The 23,744-nt window shown below is 38.1% G+C and overlaps 1 protein-coding gene across 1 annotated transcript in view; it reads left to right on the forward strand.

Moving 5' to 3' along the window:
- The window catches only part of LOC124555620, a 121,357-nt gene that overhangs the window by 83,565 nt on the left and 14,048 nt on the right, over window positions 1-23,744 (forward strand). Inside the window, exons 8-11 of the mRNA XM_047129589.1 lie at window positions 1,621-1,788; window positions 11,985-12,025; window positions 15,328-15,397; window positions 21,265-21,360. Of these exons, the coding sequence (XP_046985545.1) occupies window positions 1,621-1,788; window positions 11,985-12,025; window positions 15,328-15,397; window positions 21,265-21,360 (375 nt within the window). The remainder of the gene's footprint in view (window positions 1-1,620; window positions 1,789-11,984; window positions 12,026-15,327; window positions 15,398-21,264; window positions 21,361-23,744) is intronic.

The raw sequence follows: 23,744 nt of genomic DNA on the forward strand, positions 1-23,744 counted from the left end.
AGGTCTGTTTATCAGTTGTCATTTTGGTTTCAAAGTCTAAGTTGTGGAGTTGTGCTTGATTTCATTTCTCAGCTGTGATTGTGATTTGTTGGCCAGTTGTATTCTATCATGTAAGCATGCCACAGGAATTTACAAATGCTGAGTGTACCAATGTGGTATTTGTGCACGGTGTTTGTAATGAAAAACTGCTGCCTTAAGAGAACACAGTAGATGATTTCGTAACCACAGGTTATCAGATTCAAGAATGTATATTTGTGTTTTCAGTAAACTGTGTGAGACTGCTTCAGTAAACTGTGTGAGACTGCTTCAGTATGTAGCCATCAGATATCATCTGAATGTGCAAGTGACCAGTGTGTAGATAAACTAGAAGACATTATTCTGTTTCTAGAATGTAGTTCTTCAACAAGCATAACTAACTAAACTCCATCCGAACGGGCCTTGGAAGGCCCAATGGTACCGACTGGCTGCTGTGTCATCCTCTCAGCCCAGGGGCGTCACTGGATGCGGATACAAAGGAGCATGTGGTTAGCAGACTGCACTCCCGACCGTTGTCAGTATTTGAGACTGGAGCCACTACTTCTCAGTCAAGTAGCTAAGTAGCTCCTCAGTTTGCCTCACAAGGTTTGAGTGCACCCCGCTTGCCAACAGTGCTCAGCAGACCAGATGGTCACCCATCCAAGTGCTAGCCCAGCCTGACAGTGCTTAACTTCGGTGATCTGACGGGAACCGGTGTTACCACTGCATCAAGGCCGTTGCCTCAACGAGCATAATATGCAGAATTTCTATGCCTATCGGTGTTCCACATACAAGAATATGGCAGACATTATGTATGCATGGCCTCTATCCTTATCATTTACTGCAGATTCAACACCTTTGAGAAGGAAGTGAATGTATATGATTGGAGTTTTGTCTCTGGTTAACTCTAAATCACCAAGTAATCCCATTACTACTGATAGAGCCTCTTTCATTCATGACGGTATCAGTAACATTTTTAGCTCGCGTCGGTGAAATGCTTCTCTTTAAATGTGTGGTATGGCGCAACAGACAATCAGTTGATTGGCCTTATGTGTTATCACATCTTACAAATTCTTGTTATCTAGACTTTCTTAAAAACTAACTTCCAGCATTTTTGGAAGAGGGATGGGTATGTTTTCCAAACATCACGGGTTCCCTGTATGTTCTAGTTGTCAGATGACACATCAGCTAAACATTCATCAGTAGATAGATAGGTAGAAATAGTCATGATTCTTGAACACCAAGATGCCTGGACTTTACCCCCTTTACCCCTTTTTGCCAGTGGGGATAGTTGAAAGACAATGTTTACAAAGAAAAAGTAAAAACATGATAAGCTGCTCATTCAGGTTGTGAATAGTGCTGCCACCATAACAGAATGCATATATGTCCTCTGCGGTGTCATCAAGAGAATTTGAATGTGAGTTTAAATTGTAGGTAGAATTTATGAGATTCAACTTTGAAGTTAATCATTTTCCTTTGCTTTCTGTAAGTGTTTTTTGGGTTACATTCCAACAGCTATATCTCTGTAACCAATAAGAGTTAGATATATACTAAACTGAAATATAATATGCAGTTATACTAAAATTTGAAATGTAATGTTTAAAGGTCTTGTTGCTGGAGTGCAGCTGCGACAAGGTTCACAAGATGACAGTGCTTGCAGCTGTCCAAATGTTGCACCTAAAGTGAGACGGCATGCAAGTGTAGTGCTCTTGCGACATAGTCTCATAGAAACAGCACCCCTCTCAGTTTGGAGCAGAGATCAGCAAGGTAGAGGTATGTATCTCTAAGCATATTCTTTTTCTGTACTTTTTTCTTTACTGTGATTCATAAGTATCACACGTGCTTTTTCTGCTTCCCGGTAGCTCATGTGTTTTAGTATAAACAAGCATTATCTTTTTGTTTTCAGTTGGGCTTGTAAAAAACTGGAAGAAAGTGTGGGAGTGATTCTTATATTACACTGTGTTTGTTGGAAGACTGAATTTGAAAAAGAATATAATGATGAGAGTTCCAATGAATAATTTATTTTGTATGCTGTTTTATTAGTTAATCTGAAAGGATGGTTAAGAAAGAAAGTGGTGTGAATACAAACACTTTGCAGCTGATTGCAAGGTTTACTGTTATTGTAAATTTGGTCATACAAAATATTGATACTTTATTCCACAACACTGATTTGCCTTTCCTTGAACTGGCTAGCCATTCTCCAGGTCTGGATGTTTCTTACTCTTTTCCAATAATAAAATAGGCAGCAACAAATATGTATGCTGCATAGAAAATGTAGGAAGTAGTGCCACAAACAAAAAAGTTATGTTACTGCAACTAACTTACCATGAGCTCCACTCATAGAGGATGTTCTGTCTTTTCTTTTCCTTGCGTACTTTGCACAATATGTTTACTATTCCTGTTATGTATTTACTGAGCATATACACCTGAAAGAATGGGCAGCACACTGTTTGTGACTAAATACCAAGAATCAAAGGGGCAGAAGTAGTTGCAGATACAAATACCATAAGTTTCCAAGGAAAGAGTAAATTCAAAATTTACAATCAAAATAAGCTTTCCAAATGGTGTATACATATTTTCACACATTCCTTATCATGGAACCATTATAACCAGTCATCTAATTTGACCTGATCTGGCATTTTCAGGCGGAATAGAAGCCATTGGTCTCATACGGCTATCATTTACACTCAAACATTCAGCGTGCTTAATAATGACATAGAAAGAGAAAATATGTATAAAAATTCTGGTAGAATTAAATAATTTTGGAGTGAAGGAGAAGCAGAAGCTTTGGGCTGTCTACAGGCACACACAAAAGAGAAAGAAAACTTGCTAACTTTCATAATAAATCCTTTGTTGAGCTAGCACATACACATGGATGCTCACCTATGCCCCTACATCATGCTAGCTGGACACACAATGCCGGAATTGCATTTCGGTACGTGGACTGTGGTAGGGCGGAGTGCGTAGTTGGGTAGAGAGAGATGAAAGGTAGGAAGAGAAGTTGGAGATGGGTAGCTTGCAGCTCATAGGAAGGCAGTGGGTTTTCTGGCTGGGAATATGGGAGGGAGGGGTGGCAGGTGTATGAGCTAGGCATGTGAACCATATCCTTCACCAGGGCTTTGGTTCTCTATTATCATGCCCGAAAATGAGGGACATCCTACCCAAAATCCTTCCCACCCCCTTAAAGTGGTTTTCCTTTGTCCTCCCAACCTACTCAACATCCTGGTCCATCCCTATGCCATTTCTACTAGCAAACCTTTGCCACAGGGATCATATCCCTGTGGAAGACCCAGATGCAAGACTTGTCCAATTCACCCACCCAGCACAATCCAGTCCTGTCACAGGCTTATCATATCCCATCAGAAACACCCATGTCGTATACAAACTCTACTGCAATCACTGCACAACTTCTTATGTCAGTATAATAAACAACCAGCTGTCCACCAACACTGTGGCCAAGAAGAAAGTTGACCACCCACTTGCACAACATGTAGCTGAACACATCATCTCAATTTCAATGGCTGCTTCGCTGTCCGCACCACCTCACTTTAGTCCACCTGTTTTGTGTGTGTGTGTGTGTGTGTGTGTGTGTGTGTGTGTGTGTCAACAAAGGATTTATTCTGAAAGGTAACAAGTTTTCTTTCTTTTTTGTGAATGCCTGTCATCAACTCAACACTTCTGCCATTTGGTGAATAGTCTCCTTTACTACTAGGAGGAGGAGGAGATTAGTGTTTAACGTCCCATCGACAACGAGGTCATTAGAGACGGAGCGCAAGCTCGGGGGAGGGAAGGATGGGGAAGGAAATCGGCCGTGCCCTTTCAAAGGAACCATCCCGGCATTTGCCTGAAGCGATTTAGGGAAATCACGGAAAACCTAAATCAGGATGGCCGGAGACGGGATTGAACCGTCGTCCTCCCGAATGCGAGTCCAGTGTGCTAACCACTGCGCCACCTCGCTCGGTCCTTTACTACTAAATTATTGACATAGAATGAGAAAAAGCATTTTAGAAAGGAAGAATTTTTCAAGTGCTCTGAAAATGAATAAAACCCAGGACATGACAAGACACTAGTGATTAAGTTCAGTACCTTCTTTCACCTTCAGACACTGTTGATGACTATAATAAATTTTGTCTCTCTCAAAGTGGAGAAAGTTATTGCACAAATGACAACTACAAAATCTGTACTAGAGAGGTCCCCAGCTCATTATGAGGGGAACAAATGCCATAGATGTTATTGCTGCACACACAACATTGTATAGACTTATATTCACAAAGTTTGTTGATGTCAGAAACAGATAAAGAGGATCTCTTTTGTGTGTCGCTTGATATATTTTGAAAATGGCCTTTAACAGCAATTGTAAGTAAGCTTCAGTTAATAATTTAAATAGCCAGTCAGTTGCCAGAAGTCCAGCAACTGATTGGCTGATTCTATCCTGCTGTATGGTTTGGGTACTCTAAAATAACTATTAGGTTGCAACATTGAACAAATTTTTCTAATGTCCTGACATGACATTGAGGACACTAATTCAAACACTCTGCATGCAGAGCATGCCAATCTGACACAAACTTTATTGTAGGACAGTGTTCAGTGTTGTGGATGGAACCAGTTTTGAAGACAATGATATCATCAATTAATAAAGTAAATAGCCAGTCAGGTGCCAGAATTCCAGCAACTGATTGGCTGTTTACGTTATTAATCGATGATATCACCGTCTTCAAAGATGGCTCCACCTACAACACTGTACACTGTTCAGCAGTAAAGCTTGTGCCAGAATGACATGCTTTGCATGCAGAAAGTCTTTATCCCTTCCAGCACCAGTATGTTTGAATTAGCGTCCTCAATGTCAGGCCAGGACATCAGAAAAATCTGTTCACTGTTACAATCTAATAGTTATTTTAGAGCACCCAAACCATGCAGGAGGACAGAATTAAACTGCTGTGGATCTAGATAGTGTTTGTCTTTCCTTATTACATTTGGATTAACCCCAAAAATCTCACTTCTGTCAATTCCAGATTTTAATGAGCTTTCTATACCTACTTTTATTATATGAATTTCACTGGTTTTCAGGAGTGCTTCACAAATTGGCACTGTGTTACAAATGCTTTGGCAGTTGATCACTAAGTTTCCGATAGTCTCATCTGTGGTGCATTTTTTTGGATTTTACACAAATGCGTCAGGGTTTCTTGCAGCTATCATTACCTAGACTAAATGGAGAGTAGTGTAACCTAAAAAAGACCGTGGATGCAACCCACACAGAGTAAGCTACTTTGCATAGCAGGATCTGATGGGTAGTGCACCCCTGGCTCATTTTGGGGGCTCTACAGTTCCCAACCCAAAGGTGCAAGTCTAGGCCGTCGCAGTCTATCTTGTCACAGAACTTAAGAAAGTTCTTAGTCTCTGATGCATGCCTTCTGCACAATTCAGAACCAGAGGCCCATGATTGGCTGTGTGGATGGTGTTGCGAATTGTGAGCTTCACCTAAATTCTGTGAGCAAGGTTGGTCAAATCTTCTGTGCCAGTCGCTGTAATGATCCAAGTATGATGTCGGAGCAGAGATGACAGGCATCGTTCATCCCTATATGCATCACAGTCTGAAGCTGGGCATCACAGTCTGAAGCTGGTTGCACCCTGTTCCCTCAGTGTTCGCCAGAACAGTCTCAACATGTTGAATGAGACCCTGAGATATGTAAACTGAGTGCACAAGATGACCTTCTTACCCCTTACTGCCATTTCCCGGAAGGGTATCATTGTATACTGTGTGTTCAACTGCCACTGATTAACAGACCATTTGAACTTGGTTCCCTTGACACAGGATACAGCATGCTTCCCAAAAGGTGAAATTTGTTGCATTGACTCAGTCTCAGTGTTCAAAAACTCCTAGCCAATGGGAACAATGGACAGTATCTCGGGTATCAGTACTGCACCTCAGCACTAGTGCAGAAGTCTAGTTAATAACTCATAACTTCAGAGTGGTAGACAAAAATTAAAGAAATGCGGGTAATACACGTAAGGGTACAATTATTGCTTGCGTTTTAACCCTTTTAGTGCCAAATACGATCTGATCGTGATCCAGATTTTCGGTGAAAAATGCCAGTAACGATCTGATCGTGATGCCTTTCTCATTCGCTAGGAAATACTAACAACTTTGCCTTCAAGCGCGGAAAAAATGAATGAGAAAAGCATCACGATCAGATCGTTACTGGCATTTTTCGCTGAAAATCTGGATCACGATCAGATCGTATTTGGCACTAAAAGGGTTAACATTTGAATCATCTTTTCACAGTACAAAATCCTATTTTGCAGTGTGAAAGCCACTGTTTCATGAAATAATTCAAAGATGGTCTCCAGCATTAGTTCATAGGGTTTTTTGTATAGTTCACAGTTGTAAATTCATAAAGGTGATACAAATTTAGCAGCTAGAGTAGTGAGAAATCCAGCTTCTAATGGAAACTTCATACTTTTAGAATTTTTCTGCCATCTATGTACCTTCCAGCTTCTGTTTATTTTCAGCAGAAAAGAAGTTGGCAGATTACTTATAATCATCACGCAATTTGGAAAGAAAAAAAAAAAAAAGCACATTTATTTGAATTCACTTGATCAATTTATGATCAACTTTAAGTTAAATGAAATATTTTAAATGTAGTACTTTTTAAGCAGTATCTGTGATGAAATTTATTAGATGCCTCTTGTTTGTCTCACGGCGGGGAAAGAATACGCTTCTCCCCCTTTCCACCTTTTTCTATTACAAATAATCAAAGCATTTGTAAATGTTTCTTCATTCTGCACTATAAAAAATCCTTTCCTCATTCCTTATGTCCCATACAATGTTTCTGGTAAGAAGTGTGGCCCAGTTGGTGTTTGTCCATCTGCATTATATTAAAAATGGTAAAGGTACCCTCAGACTTACATCTTCAGTTATGAAATCTAAATGTATATCAAAAGGATAGGCTAATGCGAAGTGGAGGTGGTGTATTTGTTTCAGTAGACAAGAGACTTGCATCTACTGAGATAAAAATTGAAGCTGCAGGTGAAATTGTGTAGGCAAGACTTGGTGTTAGACATGGTTGTGAACTTAGAATTGGGTTCTTTTATCAACCACTAGACTCACCCCTAGAAGTAATTAAAAATTTTAGAAAAAAACCGTTGCGCACTAGTACAAATGTACCCCAATACTACGATCATCTTATGGGGAGACTTCAGTCAACTATCAATCAGCTGGGACAGTTATGTAAGTGGTGAGCATGACAAGGTATCCTGCTAAATGCTTTTCCTGAAAACTAGTTCAGAAGCCCACTCATTATGGAAATATATAGGGTTGTCTAAAAAGATGTTATGACCTATATGGGATTAACTTTCATTTTATTATTTTAGTCTTATTTTATTTTTTATTTCAATATAAAAAACACACACTATGTACACAATTCCAAATGAAGCAAGTGCAGTTCTTCAACCTGTACTTCTTGGTGGATGTGCAGAGTCTTTTCTCCATACAGACCATAGTTCATTCACACATTTCCATGTGTATAGATTGGACAACTTGGATTATGCATTATTTCACCATTCCTCATGGCCAGAAATCACGTGGAGTCAAGTAGGGTGACTGTGGTGGCAACACCAAAGGTCCACATTGTCTTATACAGTGTCTGCTAAATGGTTCATTAAGGTAATGTCGAACCTATAAGGAATAGGTGGTGGTGCACCATCTTGCGGGAAGTAACCTGATATTGAGGGGAAGATTATTAGCAATAAAATTCTGCAGCATATCTAGGTAAGAATCTCCGATTACAGTCTAATCATAAAAAATATATATAGACCAAGTACTCAGAACTTGGAGATAATGCACTATAAGTTAACTTTCAGAGAAAATTGAGTGTGCTGTCATAGTCTGTACTCCAAGTGATGCAATTGTGCTTATTCACGTTGCCGCTGACATGAAATGTGGCTTCATCCGATTCTGGTTTCTAATGCTAATCACCTACTTGACTTCCACGGTCACGTAATCGTCATGTCTTTTGAACATTTATGATGTTATTCTCCATTCAAACACTTCTTGAACATCCTCTGTTTCCTGTACAATCATTGCTCATAGACCTAGTGTGCTCAAATTTCTCATGCAGTCGACAGAGAGTTAAATGGCTTGGAGGATCATTATCAAACCATTGCTGAATTTTTTTTCTCACTATTGAAGTTGACCCACACTCTTCTGCGGCCATCTCTAGTCTGCAACAAAAGAAAATTTAAAATTTTGTAGTGCCGTGTGAGTGGTAACAGCTTTTTGGATGACCTTGTATATTACGAGGAGGTTCAGTAAGTAATGCAACACTTTTGGCCCTGAGAGGAGGTTAGTTTCATTCAGGATTTCAGTAAATCATATTGTTCCTCACTCTTTTGGGTATAAAACTCTATTTTTCAACATACTCTCCATCCAATGGGACAGCCTTACGCCACCTTCCTGAGAGGGCCTGCATGCTCGCATGGTGCCTTTCTACTGGTTGACATCAGAGCCAAAGTTTTGCTGTATCAGTAACTTTCCCCATCTCCCACATGTTGCTTCCCATGAGGTGCATCCCTCATTGGTCCCAACAGATGGAAGTTGGCTGTAGGGTGGATGAGGAAGAACAGTCCAGGTTTGCACAACCTTGTCGTGATGGTGACAGATGCCTCGCCCAATATCCCACCTTGCTTTTGTTCACAGTCAAATCTCCATAGAAATTGTGCAACCACGTATGAATATCTGTGGTGCTCTGGTTTTCTGCCAAAAGAAACTCAGTGACAGATCTCTGCTTTGAACATACCTATGTTACAGACACCATTGTGAAGGCTACGTATGGTCTCGCCATCTATTGGAACTTCATGAAACTGTAAGGGCTGACGAGTGAATATTTCACAGTGTCCCTCAACAAATTACACATATTTCAGCCAAAATTGGCCAAGGAAAAGAAATGTTCTATTACTTATTGAATGACCTTGTAAAGCCAATGGAAACAAATAGGCCTGATCTCTTGGAGGATGTCGATATTGAAACTGATATGGGTGACCGTGAGGCAGTTATAGCAATAATGACTACAAAAGTACAAGAAGTAGGGAGGTTTGCACATTTAGTAAGTTAAAGAGGCAGTGGTGCCATATCTCAAGAATGAGCTCCACACGTTTTATCTCAAGAATGAGCTCCACACGTTTCAGTTCATGTTTAGAGGGACCATCTATGGTGTACAGCCCCTGTAAAGAAACTTCCGAACAGCTACTAGTGCACAATAATTTTCAAGCAGAGTGTAGTGAAATAGACTTTCAGATGCTAAAAAAAATTTGTTTTTCTACCAAAGGGCAATGTGTGAAACCTCAAATGGCTACTGTAACAAAATGTTATTAAAACACCTCTCTCAAAACCCAAAGAAATCTGGTTATATGTAAGCAGTATCACTGGCACCAGAGTTAGTGTCCGGATACTCATGGTGACACAAAGAGTGAAATTGAGGATAGCAAAGCAAACGTAGAGATTCTAAACTTGACTTTAAAACTTTCCTCTATAAATGAGTATCCTTGACCACTGCCCCAGTTTAATCCTCCTACCGCTACAAAATTGAATGTAATAGATATCAGTGTCAGTGGCATTCAGAGACAACTGAAATTGGTATAATTATGCCAAATGGAACCTCTGTCAGATTGTACAGAATTTGCAACTGAGTTAGCCCTTCTTTTAACCATAGTATATCCTAGATTCCGTGGAGAAAAAGCCGTGTCCAGAAGTTGGAAGAAAGCACTTGTCACACTCATCTACAAGAAGGATAACAGAAGTGATCCACAAAACTATTGTCCGCTATCAGTGACATCAATCTGTTATAGAATCTTAGAATGTACTCTCAGCTCATATGTAAAGAGGTATCTCAAACAGAACAACCTCATCTGTGCAAATCAGAATTAATTCAGAAAATGTCGTACAAAACCCAACCCAGGCTTTTGTCATGGATCAAAGCAATCAAGTGGATACAGTATTTATTGATTTCAAAAAACTCATTTGACTCAGTGCCTCACCAATGTTTATCAATTAAAGTATGATCATATATCATGAAATTTGTGATTGAGTTGGAGGTTTCTTTGTAGGGTGGACATAGCATGTTATCTTGGATGGAGAGTCATTGACAGAGGTAGAAACAACTTGAAGTGTGCCCCAGGGAAGTGTGATAGTTCCCTTGCTGTTCATATGGTATGTTAATGACCTGGCAGACAATATTAACAGTAACCTCAGACTTTTTGCAGATTATGCAGTTACTATTATTGAAGCACTGCCTGAAAAACAAGTGCACAAATATTCTTCTATTGGTGTCAAGATTTAAAAGTGGTGCAAAGATTGGTAATATGCTTTAAATATTCACAAATGCAGAAGTTTGCACTTCATAAAATGCAGAAATAGATAAGATCGGATGACCACAATATCAATGAGTCATAACTGAGTCATTCAACTCATACAAATACCCCAGGTGATGATAATTGATGGGGATATGAAATGGAGCTGTCATACAGGCTCAGTTGTAGGTAAGGCACAAGGTGGATTTCCAGTCCATTGGTAGGATACTGGGACAATGCAATCAGTCTGCAAAGGAGACTGTTTACAGAACAATTGTGCAACTATCTTCAAGTGTGTGGGACCCATACCAAATAGTAATGATGTGATATCAAAGGGCGGCACCAGTGGTTGCTGGTTCGCTGGACCCACAAGATGGTGCCACAGAAACAATGAAAAACCTGAACTGTCAGATGTTTGAAGGTAGTAGTCATCAATTATTCCATGAACTCCTACTTGCAAAGTTTCAAGAACCAGTATTAAGCGAGGGATCTAGGACTATACTCTAGCCTACCATTTATTGCTGTATCACGTATCAGTCTGTAGGGACCACAAGGACAAGATCAGCCTAATTGTAGCTTGCACAGAAAAGTTAAAGTAGTCATGCCTACCACACCCCATATCCAAATTGAGAGGCAAGAAACCATAGTATATGACACAATAGGAGGTGCTCCTGTAATGCATTTCACAGTCGTTTGCAGAGTATGGATGTAGGTTATGGTTTTCTCTTGTTTGCCAACCCCCACATCTATGTAACGAGCACACTGTATTGAGTGCCAGCCAATTCGCATATTAGCTTCCACACTGGCACTGAGCAGACTTCTGTCTCAGCATTACCAACTCAGTTTGTACTGGAAGTTTCACTCACATCTACACCAAAATCAGAGATATCAAGAGGGTCCTGCCCCAGAACTGATAAGAAATGGATGCAGATTAAAAATAGAAATCTCTTCACTCACATCTAGCCAACATCAAAGCAATATTGAGGAAATTTTACTAAATGGATACAAAAGAACAGAATAAGAGATGGGTAGTCTTCATTGTGAGATCATCTTATATGTATCAGTCTACAAAAAGAATTAGGATGCAAAAAGTAAAAGCACCTTTAAGTACTAAATTAATTGGTGAATGACAGGTGTTCTTCCCACACATAGCTTTAAACTTTATAATTATGTAATTACCTTTCATTGTAAAAATATAGTTAGCTAGGTGTAAAACCATAGGAAAATAAAAATAGATGTATACATTATTTCTGGTATGTGATGCCGCTCTCTCTCCCTTATCTCACTCCCTCTCTCTCCCCCCCCCCCCCTCCTCTCTCTCTCTCTCTCTCTCTCTCTCTCTCTCTCTCTCTCTCTCTCTCTCTCTCTTCCTTCTTTTTAGTTGACCATTGCCAAATACACTAAACATGTTTGGCATGTGCAACTTGTTCCATTAAGCCGTGACTGTTTTCAAAGTAATATGTTTCTGCGGTATTTCAGTCTTCAGATATTATAACAATAATGTGTGTGTATGTGTGTGTGTGTGTGTGTGTGTGTGTGTGTGTGTGTGTGTGTGTGTGTGTGGGCAGGCGCGCGCGCACTCACATTTTGATGGTACTTATTTTAAATTCACAACTTTGTTTCAGCTCCCCGTGTACCAAATGTGAAACCACCTCTAAATCAAGAAGTGAGTACACCAGTAACTTATTGCACTGCAAAGTTATTGTTAATATTAGATTTGCATTATGGTTTTTCCAAACATCATCCATATTATAAAACACAACTGTTCAATACCCATTTCAGCAGTATTTTTGTACCTCAAATCATGGCAAATAGTGTACTGGGCACTTCAAAGGTTATTGACCAGCTTGTGTGATGTGGCTTGAAACACTAATACTCTCCCTATTCAGAAAATCATAAATAAATATATGCTGGGGAACTAAACAGACTTTGAAAATACTTTTCATTCATTTCCACACCTTTAAGCAAGTGTATGCTCATAAATACAAAGATTAAACGCAGGACTTTGTAAATTATTTCTTTTGTAATGAAGAAGAAAAACAAGAGAAATTGCCCAGCATATAGTGACAAACTTCATAATAACAGTTGTTTGCTTTTCAGCATAATCTGTGTTCTTTTCTTTAGTGTTTATCTTCTTTTCAACAAGACATGTATTCCTACGCAGTAACAGTAACTACCTATAAGTAAACTATGTAGCTATAAATGGGCAAGCTTTACCTTTTTTTGAACATGGTGAAAATGAGTAGTTGTATTGCAGGAATTGATGGTTGACCTCTGCTCTGAAAATTCCAACAACAGCACACCCTCAATCCCAAAATAAACTGTCCATCACTTCTCTTGTCGGTTGTAAAGTTTTAAATTTTTTTCTGTTATGTGATACCATTACATTGGCCGCCTTTTTCATCTGTGTTTAAATACCTTTTTGTTCATATTCAAACAGTGCAACAAATTGAGGACTTCTGCCTTCTTAACATTTGTATTCTGGCCAACCACTCTGTGTGGTACCCAGTATGCATGAACCTTTGGATGCAGTCCTAAAAACATTTTTTAGCATTTCATGAATGTGGATCAAGGATTTTGAATTCTCCTTCAACATTCAACAATTGTATTGCAGTGTAGCCACCTGTGACAAAATGTGGTCATATTTCAAAAGAAAACCCAGTTGACGCTTAACCATATAATTGTTGCCACTGACATTGGCAGTTTTGAAAGTAATTCTAGATTCAACATGTATCCAACACTTTTCTTTTTTAAATAACTAAATAAGTAAAACATATTACTTAAACGTATTGGGTATCAGAATATTGGACCTTTTTGTCATTCATATGTTATGTAGAATAAAAATTATGGCTCACACCTGTTAATGGAGTGATATTTCAAGAAGTAAACTGAATTGTAAAGCTTTTAAATCTTACATCAAATTTTGCAGTGCGGCTTTATGCTGAATATTTATAATTGTGCTATGCAAGACATGGTGCACATGATAGAAATCTAATTTTGCCTTGAGGAACCATTACCCAGAACATTTAATTGTAAATTGGCAGTATTTACATGTTACTGTTTAATCTTAAAAGGAATAGAGAACAGTACTTGTCTATAATATCAGAGAAAAAGAAACAAGTTGTCTGCAAATTAATCGTTTGTGATGTTTTCCCCTTTGTAATTTCACATTATTTGTATGTTTGAGAAGGAAACAGGGTGAAGAGCTATTGTTGCTGTAGAGGATGTTTGTTTCTTATTTTGAGATCAACTGTTTTATGTACATTATTGAAAAGAAATGCTACTTAATCTGAAAAGAGCAAAGACTTCTCCTAGTCACACTTCACTGTCATTTGTTGAAACAGCATAAGATGTTTATTGACAGTTGTCAAGCTGAACTTAAAACAACTGGCAAGGTTAGCAAGAAAGGTGGAGGGTTGTACACCACATTTTTTTTTTTTTTTTTTTTTTTTTTTTTTTTTTTTTTTTTTTTTTTTTTTTTTGTCCAAGTGTGGTAGACTGTGTATACTGTATTGAGCTTCTCAGTAGAAATCAGAATCACTTCCAAAGAAATAAATGTACTGAAATTTGGCTTACATTGTTCTCTCTAAAAAGTTTGGGCTTAGGGTCCTTAAGTGTCAATGTGCATTTTTTCTGATGTGTTGTATTTACTGGAAAAAAAATCCTTGTGGAACATCTACCATGATAGTGTTAAATTCTGAATGAGGAATTCTTGTTAGGAAATGATGTAATGCTCATAATGATTCAAATAATAGATAAACTGAGGTAGGTTTCACAGAAAATTAAAGTACATTGCATGGGATTGTAAGATGGCCCAGCACCATGTATAAATATTTTATAAAACACAGGTTATTGGGCAACCACATTGTAATTGCATTCCATCTGCAGAACACTTTTGAATGTGCTACACATTTTAAATACCACAGATTAGTTCTATAGTGTAACATAAAATGAACGATTATGTGGTAAAGACAGCTAACAGGCTACAGTTCACTGTGTCTGTATGTAGCTGCTGTACAGAATACATTGTCTTTGAAAACTATGGGAATTAATAGAATTAACTGAGAGGGACAAAAAAGCAATGTAATTACCGACAAGTTTCTGTAGTCAGCACAGAGACATTTCATAAATGATGTAAGTTAAACAGGATTCCCTGTAGAAAAAGATTGTACAGGCATTTTCATCAGCAGGGCTTTCAGTGTGTTTCAGAGAGAGATTCAGCTGTATTCACATTATGAGCTTCCATTTGTTTAGGTTTACAAATGGTACTGTTCTTGATGTTTTGACTGGTAATAGGTGGGGGCAGGAAACACATCACCTTTTTCTACGTAAACACTGGATGATGACTTAAAAAGCTGAAACTAATTGAATAACAATAATAAATCTAAATTAACACAGTCCACCTAGAAAAATTACCCTTCATTTACAAGAACTAAAGTCATGACAGTTCACATTTGTAGCCAATATTGAAGACAGAACAACACTTAACTGTCACAACAGTGAGGTGCATTCAAAACGTGAAAATAGTCATTTCACAGTGATAAATATTTCAGTAATTTACCATCAAATTCAGACAAATTAACATAGTATATTTATTTTGGGTAGAAATTGTTCAGGGTGAATTAACTTTAAATGGCTATATAATCTGTAAGAAACAGTGAGTTTAAAAGTGTCGTTATCATTTCTTCCAGACGTTATTTTGCTACAAACATTCTGTTTACACTGTCAGAAAGAGTGTGAACAATATTTTGAATTTAAATGCAAATTTTGATATTTTTCAGGATCTCACCTTAAATTTCCATAAGAAAATTAAGTCAGTTTGTTATTCAGTATTTTCATTGCTACCTAAGATTCTCATAGAAACTGTAATGTACATTCAGAAATTATGTTTATTTGCTTGAGCGAAGAATATATTTCATAGAGTTGATAGTCAATTTTGACCATTTTGAAACTTTCTTTTATTTCTAGGGTACTGCCGGCTGGGGAACTGCTGCTGGTGTTGATGTAGACTTTGTTGCAGCAAGTATGAAGTCTCAAGGTACACTATTCTTTCTTAAACTTCCTTTCAAAATTCAAAAAAATATTATTTGAGCTTCCAATTGGCAATTTCAGTTCACCAGCATTTTTATTTGTTTACTTATTTGTTTACTTTTACTTTATGAGTGTCTGTTCTAACATACTTAAATTTAGCATCCAATAACTTCCTCTTAAGTAGAACATGATTTCTTCTTTTTGCGTGCTCTGTTTTGATAACATGACTTCCATGAAGCCAGTCAGTAAGGTATAAGCTGAAGTTTTATCAGGGTGTATACTGCACCATGTAACAGAGATATACAATCAATAAGAGTTGGGGACATGAAATTAGCATGAAGTGTACGGCATTCCTGGATATGCAAATGATTAGCATTTCAGCACAACTGCACAGATCAGGTAGAAGTAATGCCATCTTGCCATCTACATCTTGTATATAAGGATAGGTTACACTGTATGTTTCTCATTCAGAAATCGCATTTGAATGTTGGTTGTTTGTGAGAAGACCACGTTATGCCTCCTGTAACTCGGACAAATGTCTACCATCTTAGGTCATAATTCAACAGTGGCAGGATTGTGGCCTTTCAAAACTGTTGTTTTTCATTCTAGGTAATTTGGACAGCAGCCATTATGTGTCTGATGTATTAAGAATGGTGGTTGTACCCTACTGTGAGGTCTCCACAATGTTATGCTTCAGTGAGATAATGCAAGTCCACATATTGCTTGTGCTGTCATGACCTACCTCAATACAGAGGGTGTTTGAGTCTTGACAGGCTAGGGCATTCTCCAGATCTCTTATCCACGGGAACATCTGCTCATGGGTTGCTGAGAGACTGGCATGCCACCACTCACCAGCTACTACTATTGATGCACTCTGGCAATGCTTAGCCTGGTTAGAGCCATTGTTGCTGCCAGATGTGACAGCTCCGTGTAGTGCATTTTGTACCTTGTATACTCCCATATCACCAACAAATTTAATGATGTATTCTTCATATTATACTGTATGCACATAATAAGTGAAATTTCGTTATTTTCCACTCTTTCTAGTGTGCAATTTTAATGACCAGCTATGTATTTGGATGTGAAGTAATTGTGAAGCATTATCTGTCATTATAAAAATTATATGTATCATTGGCATACATGTAGTGACAATGCCTGTAGTTAAACAGTTGTGGTTCTGTAAGCACACTGTACATACTGAAAATTGAAAGACAGTATACTCCCAATTATTCAGGATAATGTGAGGGAGATCATCACAAATAATTGAAAAACACAAATAATCGAGATATTTTCAATGTGTATTTTCGACAGCGTTTGCTGGACAGATACTGATTGCAGCGTCTCCAGCCAACATATGCACACCCTTAGGCATAGCTCAGTGTAGTCGTCTTCTGCTACCAGTCTGTATTAGCCAAACTAAAATGGGTGCATATGAAGTTGTGATTATTTGCACATTGTTTATGTCTACTCCTTTAATTCTGTTCCTTTAGTATAACAACACGTAAGATGCTAAGTATACAGAACAAAGCATGTAGACTCTAATTGCCCCTTATAAATGTTTGGTGTTTTGCACTTTAGTTTGTAACATCTGTCAGTATGGTAGTTCTGTATGTGTAGCTATTGCCACTCTCTGTCTAGCGAAGTTTCCCATCAGATACTTCGCAAAAGATGTCATTGCTTTAGTGACAGAAGTAAATACCTGTGATGTGATAAATCACAAGTTCATTATGGGTAAGGATGTCAAGAATGAGCAAATGTTATAAGCACTTTGTGAGCCAACAGACAACCAGAAACTGAAGAGAAGTTTATTGTGAGCATGAGAACAACATTCCAATCATAAACACAAGGGAATACGTAAACACAGTAGTATTTATTTAGTAAGTCTGAATGCTTCTTAAACATCATATAGCTCCACCAATATTTCATTCATTAATGCTTGGAACTATTTCAGGAAAAGCCCATGACCAATTGTCAGATGTGAAAATGTGGTGAATTAAGATAGATGTACCCCTCAGCTGCCGTACAATGACAAACTAGACAATATGCCATTTATTTAACTGCCTATGTACATTCAGTAATTCATATTATAGGAGAAGTAAGCAAAAGGAGTCTTAATACTCATAAGACCACATACTGATCAGCACTGTTACTTCTGCACAGTTGGTAATTGATTTATCCTCAAAAAGTATTCAAGTGTTAATAAACAAAATGTTGATACAATTATATGACAGTCATATCATTGAATAATAATAATAATAATAATAATAATAATAATAATAATAATAATAATAAAGATTTTATTGTCTTTAGGCCATTACAGCAATTGACAACGTCAAATGAAGCTACAATTTATAATACAGTGTGATAAGGTATTGACTACTGAAATATTTTAGCTTATATTACAATAAATGTACAGTGGGTCATCTGTTGGATTACTGCATTTTACAGTTGAAGAATTCATTGATATCATAGAACGGGTGGGCAATAAACCGTTCATGCAGTCTTTCTTTGAATGTATGTTCAGGAAGATCCTGTATGGCATGTGGCAGCTTATTAAATAGCTTGTGCCCTGTGACTTCATAGCTATTTATTGATTTTGATAGTCTGTGGTAAGGCGTGTATATGTGTTTGATGCTTCTTGTGTTGTAACAATGTACATTTTCTCTACGTTTCACATCTTGTAGGTTCTTCTTCGTAAAGATTAAGACATTGTATATATAGAGGTTTATTACAGTCATAATTTTTTGTTTAGTAAATAAGGGTTTGCAGTGAGCCTTATGTGAAGAATTTGTAATTATCCTAATGGCTTTCTTCTGCAATAATAGGATGTCATGTATATGACTACAGTTACCCCACAAGATAATGCCATAGGATATTATACTCTGGAAAAATGCAAAATAAGATGATCTGATGTATGTTTCAGGTACACAATTTCTGAGTTGTCTTAATAAATAAATTACTCTAGATAGTTTACTACTAATATAGTTTACATGTTGGCCCCAGGATAACTTTTCGTCTAAATAAACTCCCAGGAATGATTCCACTGCACCATTGTTGTCCTTAGAGAATACCAGAGCTTTGCTTGGCTATCAAAGACTGGAAGTTCGTGGTGTAAGATTGTGTATAAAATTTGCATTGGCCTTTATACAACAGAAATCAGATGTTCATTTCTTCAGTATGCAGAGTGTGCTTACATAACTACAGCTGTGCAAATGTAGGCATTTTAAGCACAGTAATTGTTGTAATACACTAGTGTATGCCAGTGGTATATATAATTTATAAGTATTACATGTGCATATTTCATCGGCAGGTATGAACATTTTCTGTTTTTTTTATGTCAACAATATTTATCCTATTTGCAACAGTAGGTGTGAAATGTAATGGATTTCCATTTTTCTAGTTCCATAATTGGTGCTATCATGCTACCTTTGTCAGATGTGCTGTAATGACATTTTATGTGAGTATGTCAGGTACACATATGACATGTTGTGTGAGTACGTGCACCGCATGTTGCTATGCTTGCAGCCACATAGTGTACTGTGTCTTGTGCAATCCACTATTATGTGCATTGCCCAGTGGGTGTTCGTGATTGAAGCAAGAAGCAAATAAAGTACTGTCCATTCAGCAGCTTCTGGTGATTTAGTAAGAAGCTCTTCAAATATTTACAGGCTGTGTACACCACCAGCATAAAATATTTAAAAATTTCATTGTGTGTTCCCTGTTCAGAGACAATGAACATACAGTTATTTTAATATTTTTTACAGGCAGTTATCCAGGATATTTATTTATACAAAACAGGTTTATTTTCTGTCTGTTGATTGGTATTTTTATTTCAAAATTATACCGTTAGTACAGGTTACTTTGTAACTATGAGATACAATCTGAAGATGTGTGACAGTGCCAGAAACTGGTCATTTTGAAATAAAAATAGTGATTGACAGACAGAAAATAAGCCTATTTTGTATATGATTATTTCATAAATAGTGCTCCTTGAACATGCTTTTTTTTTTTCAGCAAGTTCACATTCTTCTATTCTGGAGTTGTTCCATTAGGACCTGGTAACTCTGACCCATTTATCACCCATGTCGAAAGCAACTGATTTGCTACTGCTCCTGTATACTTCTGTTTCATTACATTTGAAACTGTTGTGCAACATGTAATTATTATTTCATTTTCTTGAAATGCTCCTATTGTGAACAACTTCTATTCCATGACAAATGTTATTCATAAAAAGGCTTCTGAGACAGGACAAATACAGTTTGGTGAATAGAGCAAATACACATAGAGATTAGAGCTTACCAACAAGGAAAAATTGTGTAAGTAAATCAAGGAGGGGAGGCTCTCACTTTATGTGCTATGCAGACAATAAGAAAGCAGCTGACAAGGAGATGGAAGAAACAGTAGGTACAACTGTTGACACCCAGGTTCCAGAATCATTTTGGATTGTTTTAACATTACGTCATTTTCCTCACTGTTTGGTTACTCTAACTGGACAAAGTAATCCTTGGTGTTTATCTAGCCAATTATAAGAATTTCAACAATTTTGTTGGTAATCCAAGTTAAGATATGATTGGTCTTTAGCGTGTATTGAGAGTATTGGCGGGCTGAATTCATCTTCTGTTATGTTATTCCTACTGTTGCGTTACAACTTCAAAGTTTATGGCAACTTGAATAGTACTAGGATATTCTAAATATTGTGAAGCAGTATCACTACTTTGAGTTGAATATAAAAATTTTATTATTGATGACTTTCTTAAGGTTATTTATTAGAGGCTCTTAATTCTTAACATTTTAATTATAAAGCTTGAGGGTATATCTATAATATTTGATCTTGGACCATAAAATCCGAAATTAGCCCTTGAAGCCATAACTGGACAGAAAATTAGATGAAAATAAAATAGTAATTCTCATTTAAAGATTAAGACCTGGATTCAGCAGAATCAGTAGCCAAATATGTGCATTATTAAATACAAGCTTACATAAATTAAATATAAAAGTGACCTCAGTGTCATCATGACATTAAACCCTAAAATTGACAGTTGAAGAAGAAGAGAGTTTAAATCAATCAAGACAATGAGAACAATGGGGCAGAGTGTGAGGGAGGGGGTTAGAAGGAAACTCATGGTAGAGAAAGCAGAGAAAAGGCAACATAAATAAGCAAAGTATGTGTTACTTCCAAAGGAAGCAAATAGGATGTATTAGCCTTAAATCCACTTAATTTTTACTGCCAGCAAATCACAGGAGTTAGCAGTTGGAAGATTATAGGCCGAAGAAACAGGAAGAAAAAGCTAGGAATACGTTTGTACATGATGAGAGGCCAGAAAATGTCATAACATTCACTTGTGTGAAGTAGCACAATGAATATCAGAACTTAATTTACTGTGGTCCATTGCAACCACTTGTAATTTAGACATGTGTAATGTGTTTACTGGAAGTAGGCTCTTTTGTAAAACAACCCTATTAGCAGTCTCTTTCCACCAGCAGCCAGGTTGCTTGAGGACAACAGCCAACCAGAACTCTTTCCGTGAGCCAAGAAGTACAGACATCCTCAAATAACTTGAGGGCTGTTGTCAGTATCATAAATGAAGACTTTCTTGTGCATTCCTACTCCCTTACAGGTACTCGGGGAACCATTTGAATAAATGTGGGTAACTACAGCTAGCACCTGTGAGACAAATAATGGAGTAGAGACTGACTGAAATGTGGTCTGAGGGGTGCCTTCAGAATTAATTTATGTTTTACTAATTTTTCAGAGCCAAATAAGTGTAAAAGTTGATGTGTGGTTTGCTCTGTGTATTTTTATACTCGAGTGGAATCTGATTTATTGTAACTGCATATGATTTAAATAATATATTTCTTTCATTTGTGTTGCAGGAAAGCCAGAAGCCTCATTTCCTCGAAATACAGAAACACAGCACCTTCAGAGGCATACTCAGCATAGTTACCCAGATGTTCCACAACGAACTGCAGGTAGGGTGTTTTCACCATGTTTTAAATGCTATTTAAGAGTATGCAGTTTATCTTCACTGCTTTTTGGAAGACTTGCGAAGAAATATAACTGCTGGTCATTATCTTGACTCTACAGCAGATTTCTGCATGTGATATTATTGCATTCATCTTAGGAACTCATTTAACCAATTAAGTGCTAAAAGTGTAATGTTAAAAGAAGATCCATTTTTCTGATCTATATCTGTACTTCAGGCGAGATAGTCAGGTTTCCATGCGAGGTCTGACTGAATTTGGATTACGTTGCTTGTATGTGTATTTTTAATTAATTCATTACTGCTGCATTAATATAAGCCCTGTCATTTCGTGCTGTAGAGGGGTATATGTACCATCAGGAACAAAGACATGAGGCTATTGTCACAGATGTGTCCAATCATTCTAGTGCCCCTATTGTGCCTCTGTTCACTGTACAGCCAATTGAGACCTACGTTGCTACCTCTCACATTGCTGTTTCAGACTGCTATATAGTCAGATGAGCCCCTCTCTTGATGACCCTGTGTATTTTGTGTGGATTACATAGCAATTTCTTCCATAGGACTGTTGACACTATTTATTTGCAGTGAATTGGTTGCATATCTTATTGCATCTCATTCTGTTATTTTTATTCTGTCACATACAATAGCAAAATAGTTTTGTCCACAAATAAAAGATCTTAGACTGGTTCAGTTCAATGTTGAGCCATTCGCCTATTTACTTGGCACTTGTGGCATAATCATATTATTAAAACCATAGTATGGTACCTGTTGCCAAAATTACAACTAAAACTGTATTGCACATTGCTTATATTCGTGGAAATGCATTATTTATGTGGCAGCAATGAGCTGATAGTAGTGCCTCATGCAGTACTATGTAACAGTGATTAATTCTGTATGTTTTTGTGGAGTCACTGTGCTGAATAATGGAATATGTATTTTCAAGCGTCCAAAATGCAAACAGCTGGATCAGCGTGTGTGCTCTCTCTCCCTCCCCCGCTCCCCCTCCCTCCCTCCCTCCCTCCCTCCCTCCCTCCCTCCCTCCCTCTCCCTCTCACTTCCCCTCTCCCTCTCACTTCCCCTCTCTTAAGTCACCTTTGGAATTTAAAATACTTCCTTCTTATGGAGAAAAATTAATTGTTGGAAAAAAAGGATGAAGTGTATAAGTGATGTGGGAAAGAAAAGCAGCATCAGACTCTAACATGCACTTTCTCTCTCCTAATACAAGACTCCTGTTTCAGAAGCTGGGAAGGCACACACCCAACATTTTCTGTTTTGATCCTGTACAAAAAAAATTGGCAGTTTATTTTACTTTAAAAATGCTTCCTAAACTAATGGCTGGTGTCCTGCAGACCTAGGAAAAATACTGAGTAAGCCATTTCAACACCTGCCTGATCCTCCTACTAAGTCCCGTAAACACTCAGTTAGTTGAAACTGATTGCAAGCCCATTGTTTAAAATCGTGGAGAAGACATGCATTGTCATCTGAAGGAGTGAGCGATTTGCTGAAGTAACCCATGGTTTTGTGGTTGTATTAAAATCTGTAAGAAACAATGCAACTGGCCTCCAGTGACCATTTGTATCATTCAGTTATAATAACTTGCTCATTAACATTCCAGTGACTAGAATGGTGAGTGCAAATTGTTATCCAGTCACAGTTCTTTCTCAGGCTCCCTGTGTTCAATGTATTGCCTCTTCTGTAGGCACACGCGACGTGCAGTGAAGCCGGGCATGCTTGGTGAGAATCAAAACACAGTTCCTGTTACAGAGGGCCCAGAGTGTGGAACATTAGGTTGGAAGAGGAAACAAACACAGTAGCTCCATATACTATTCTTTTTCTTTGAACAGGTAATTACAATGTTCATTCTAAATAGAACCATATCTCTTGCCGGCACTGCACTCCACCATCATAACTGCCGCCCAACATTGCCACTGCAAAAACCTACACTACCAAAAACACCACCCCTAAATATGACTTATTGATAAAGACTGCACATCATCAGATTGCATGAGCATGTGGCATGTTATGCACCAGCTCTCGCTCTCCCACTCCCGCTCCCTCTCCTGCTCCCGCTCCCTCTTCCTCCCTCCCTCCCTCCCTCCTTCCCTCCCTCCCTCCCTCCTTCCCTCCTTCCCTCCCTCCCTCCTTCCCTCCCTCCCTCCTCCCTCCTCCCTCCCTCCCTCCCTCCCTCCCTCCTCCCTCCTCCCTCCCTCCCTCCCTCCCTCCTCCCTCCTCCCTCCCTCCTCCCTCCCTCCTCCCTCCTCTCTCTCTCTCTCTCTCTCTCTCTCTCTCTCTCTCTCTCTATCTATCTCTCTCTATCTATCTCTCTCTCTCTCTCTATCTCTCTCTCTCTCTCTGCCATCTCATACTTACAAA

This window comes from Schistocerca americana, chromosome X (assembly GCF_021461395.2).
Source record: "Schistocerca americana isolate TAMUIC-IGC-003095 chromosome X, iqSchAmer2.1, whole genome shotgun sequence".
Taxonomy (NCBI): Eukaryota; Metazoa; Arthropoda; class Insecta; order Orthoptera; family Acrididae; genus Schistocerca; species Schistocerca americana.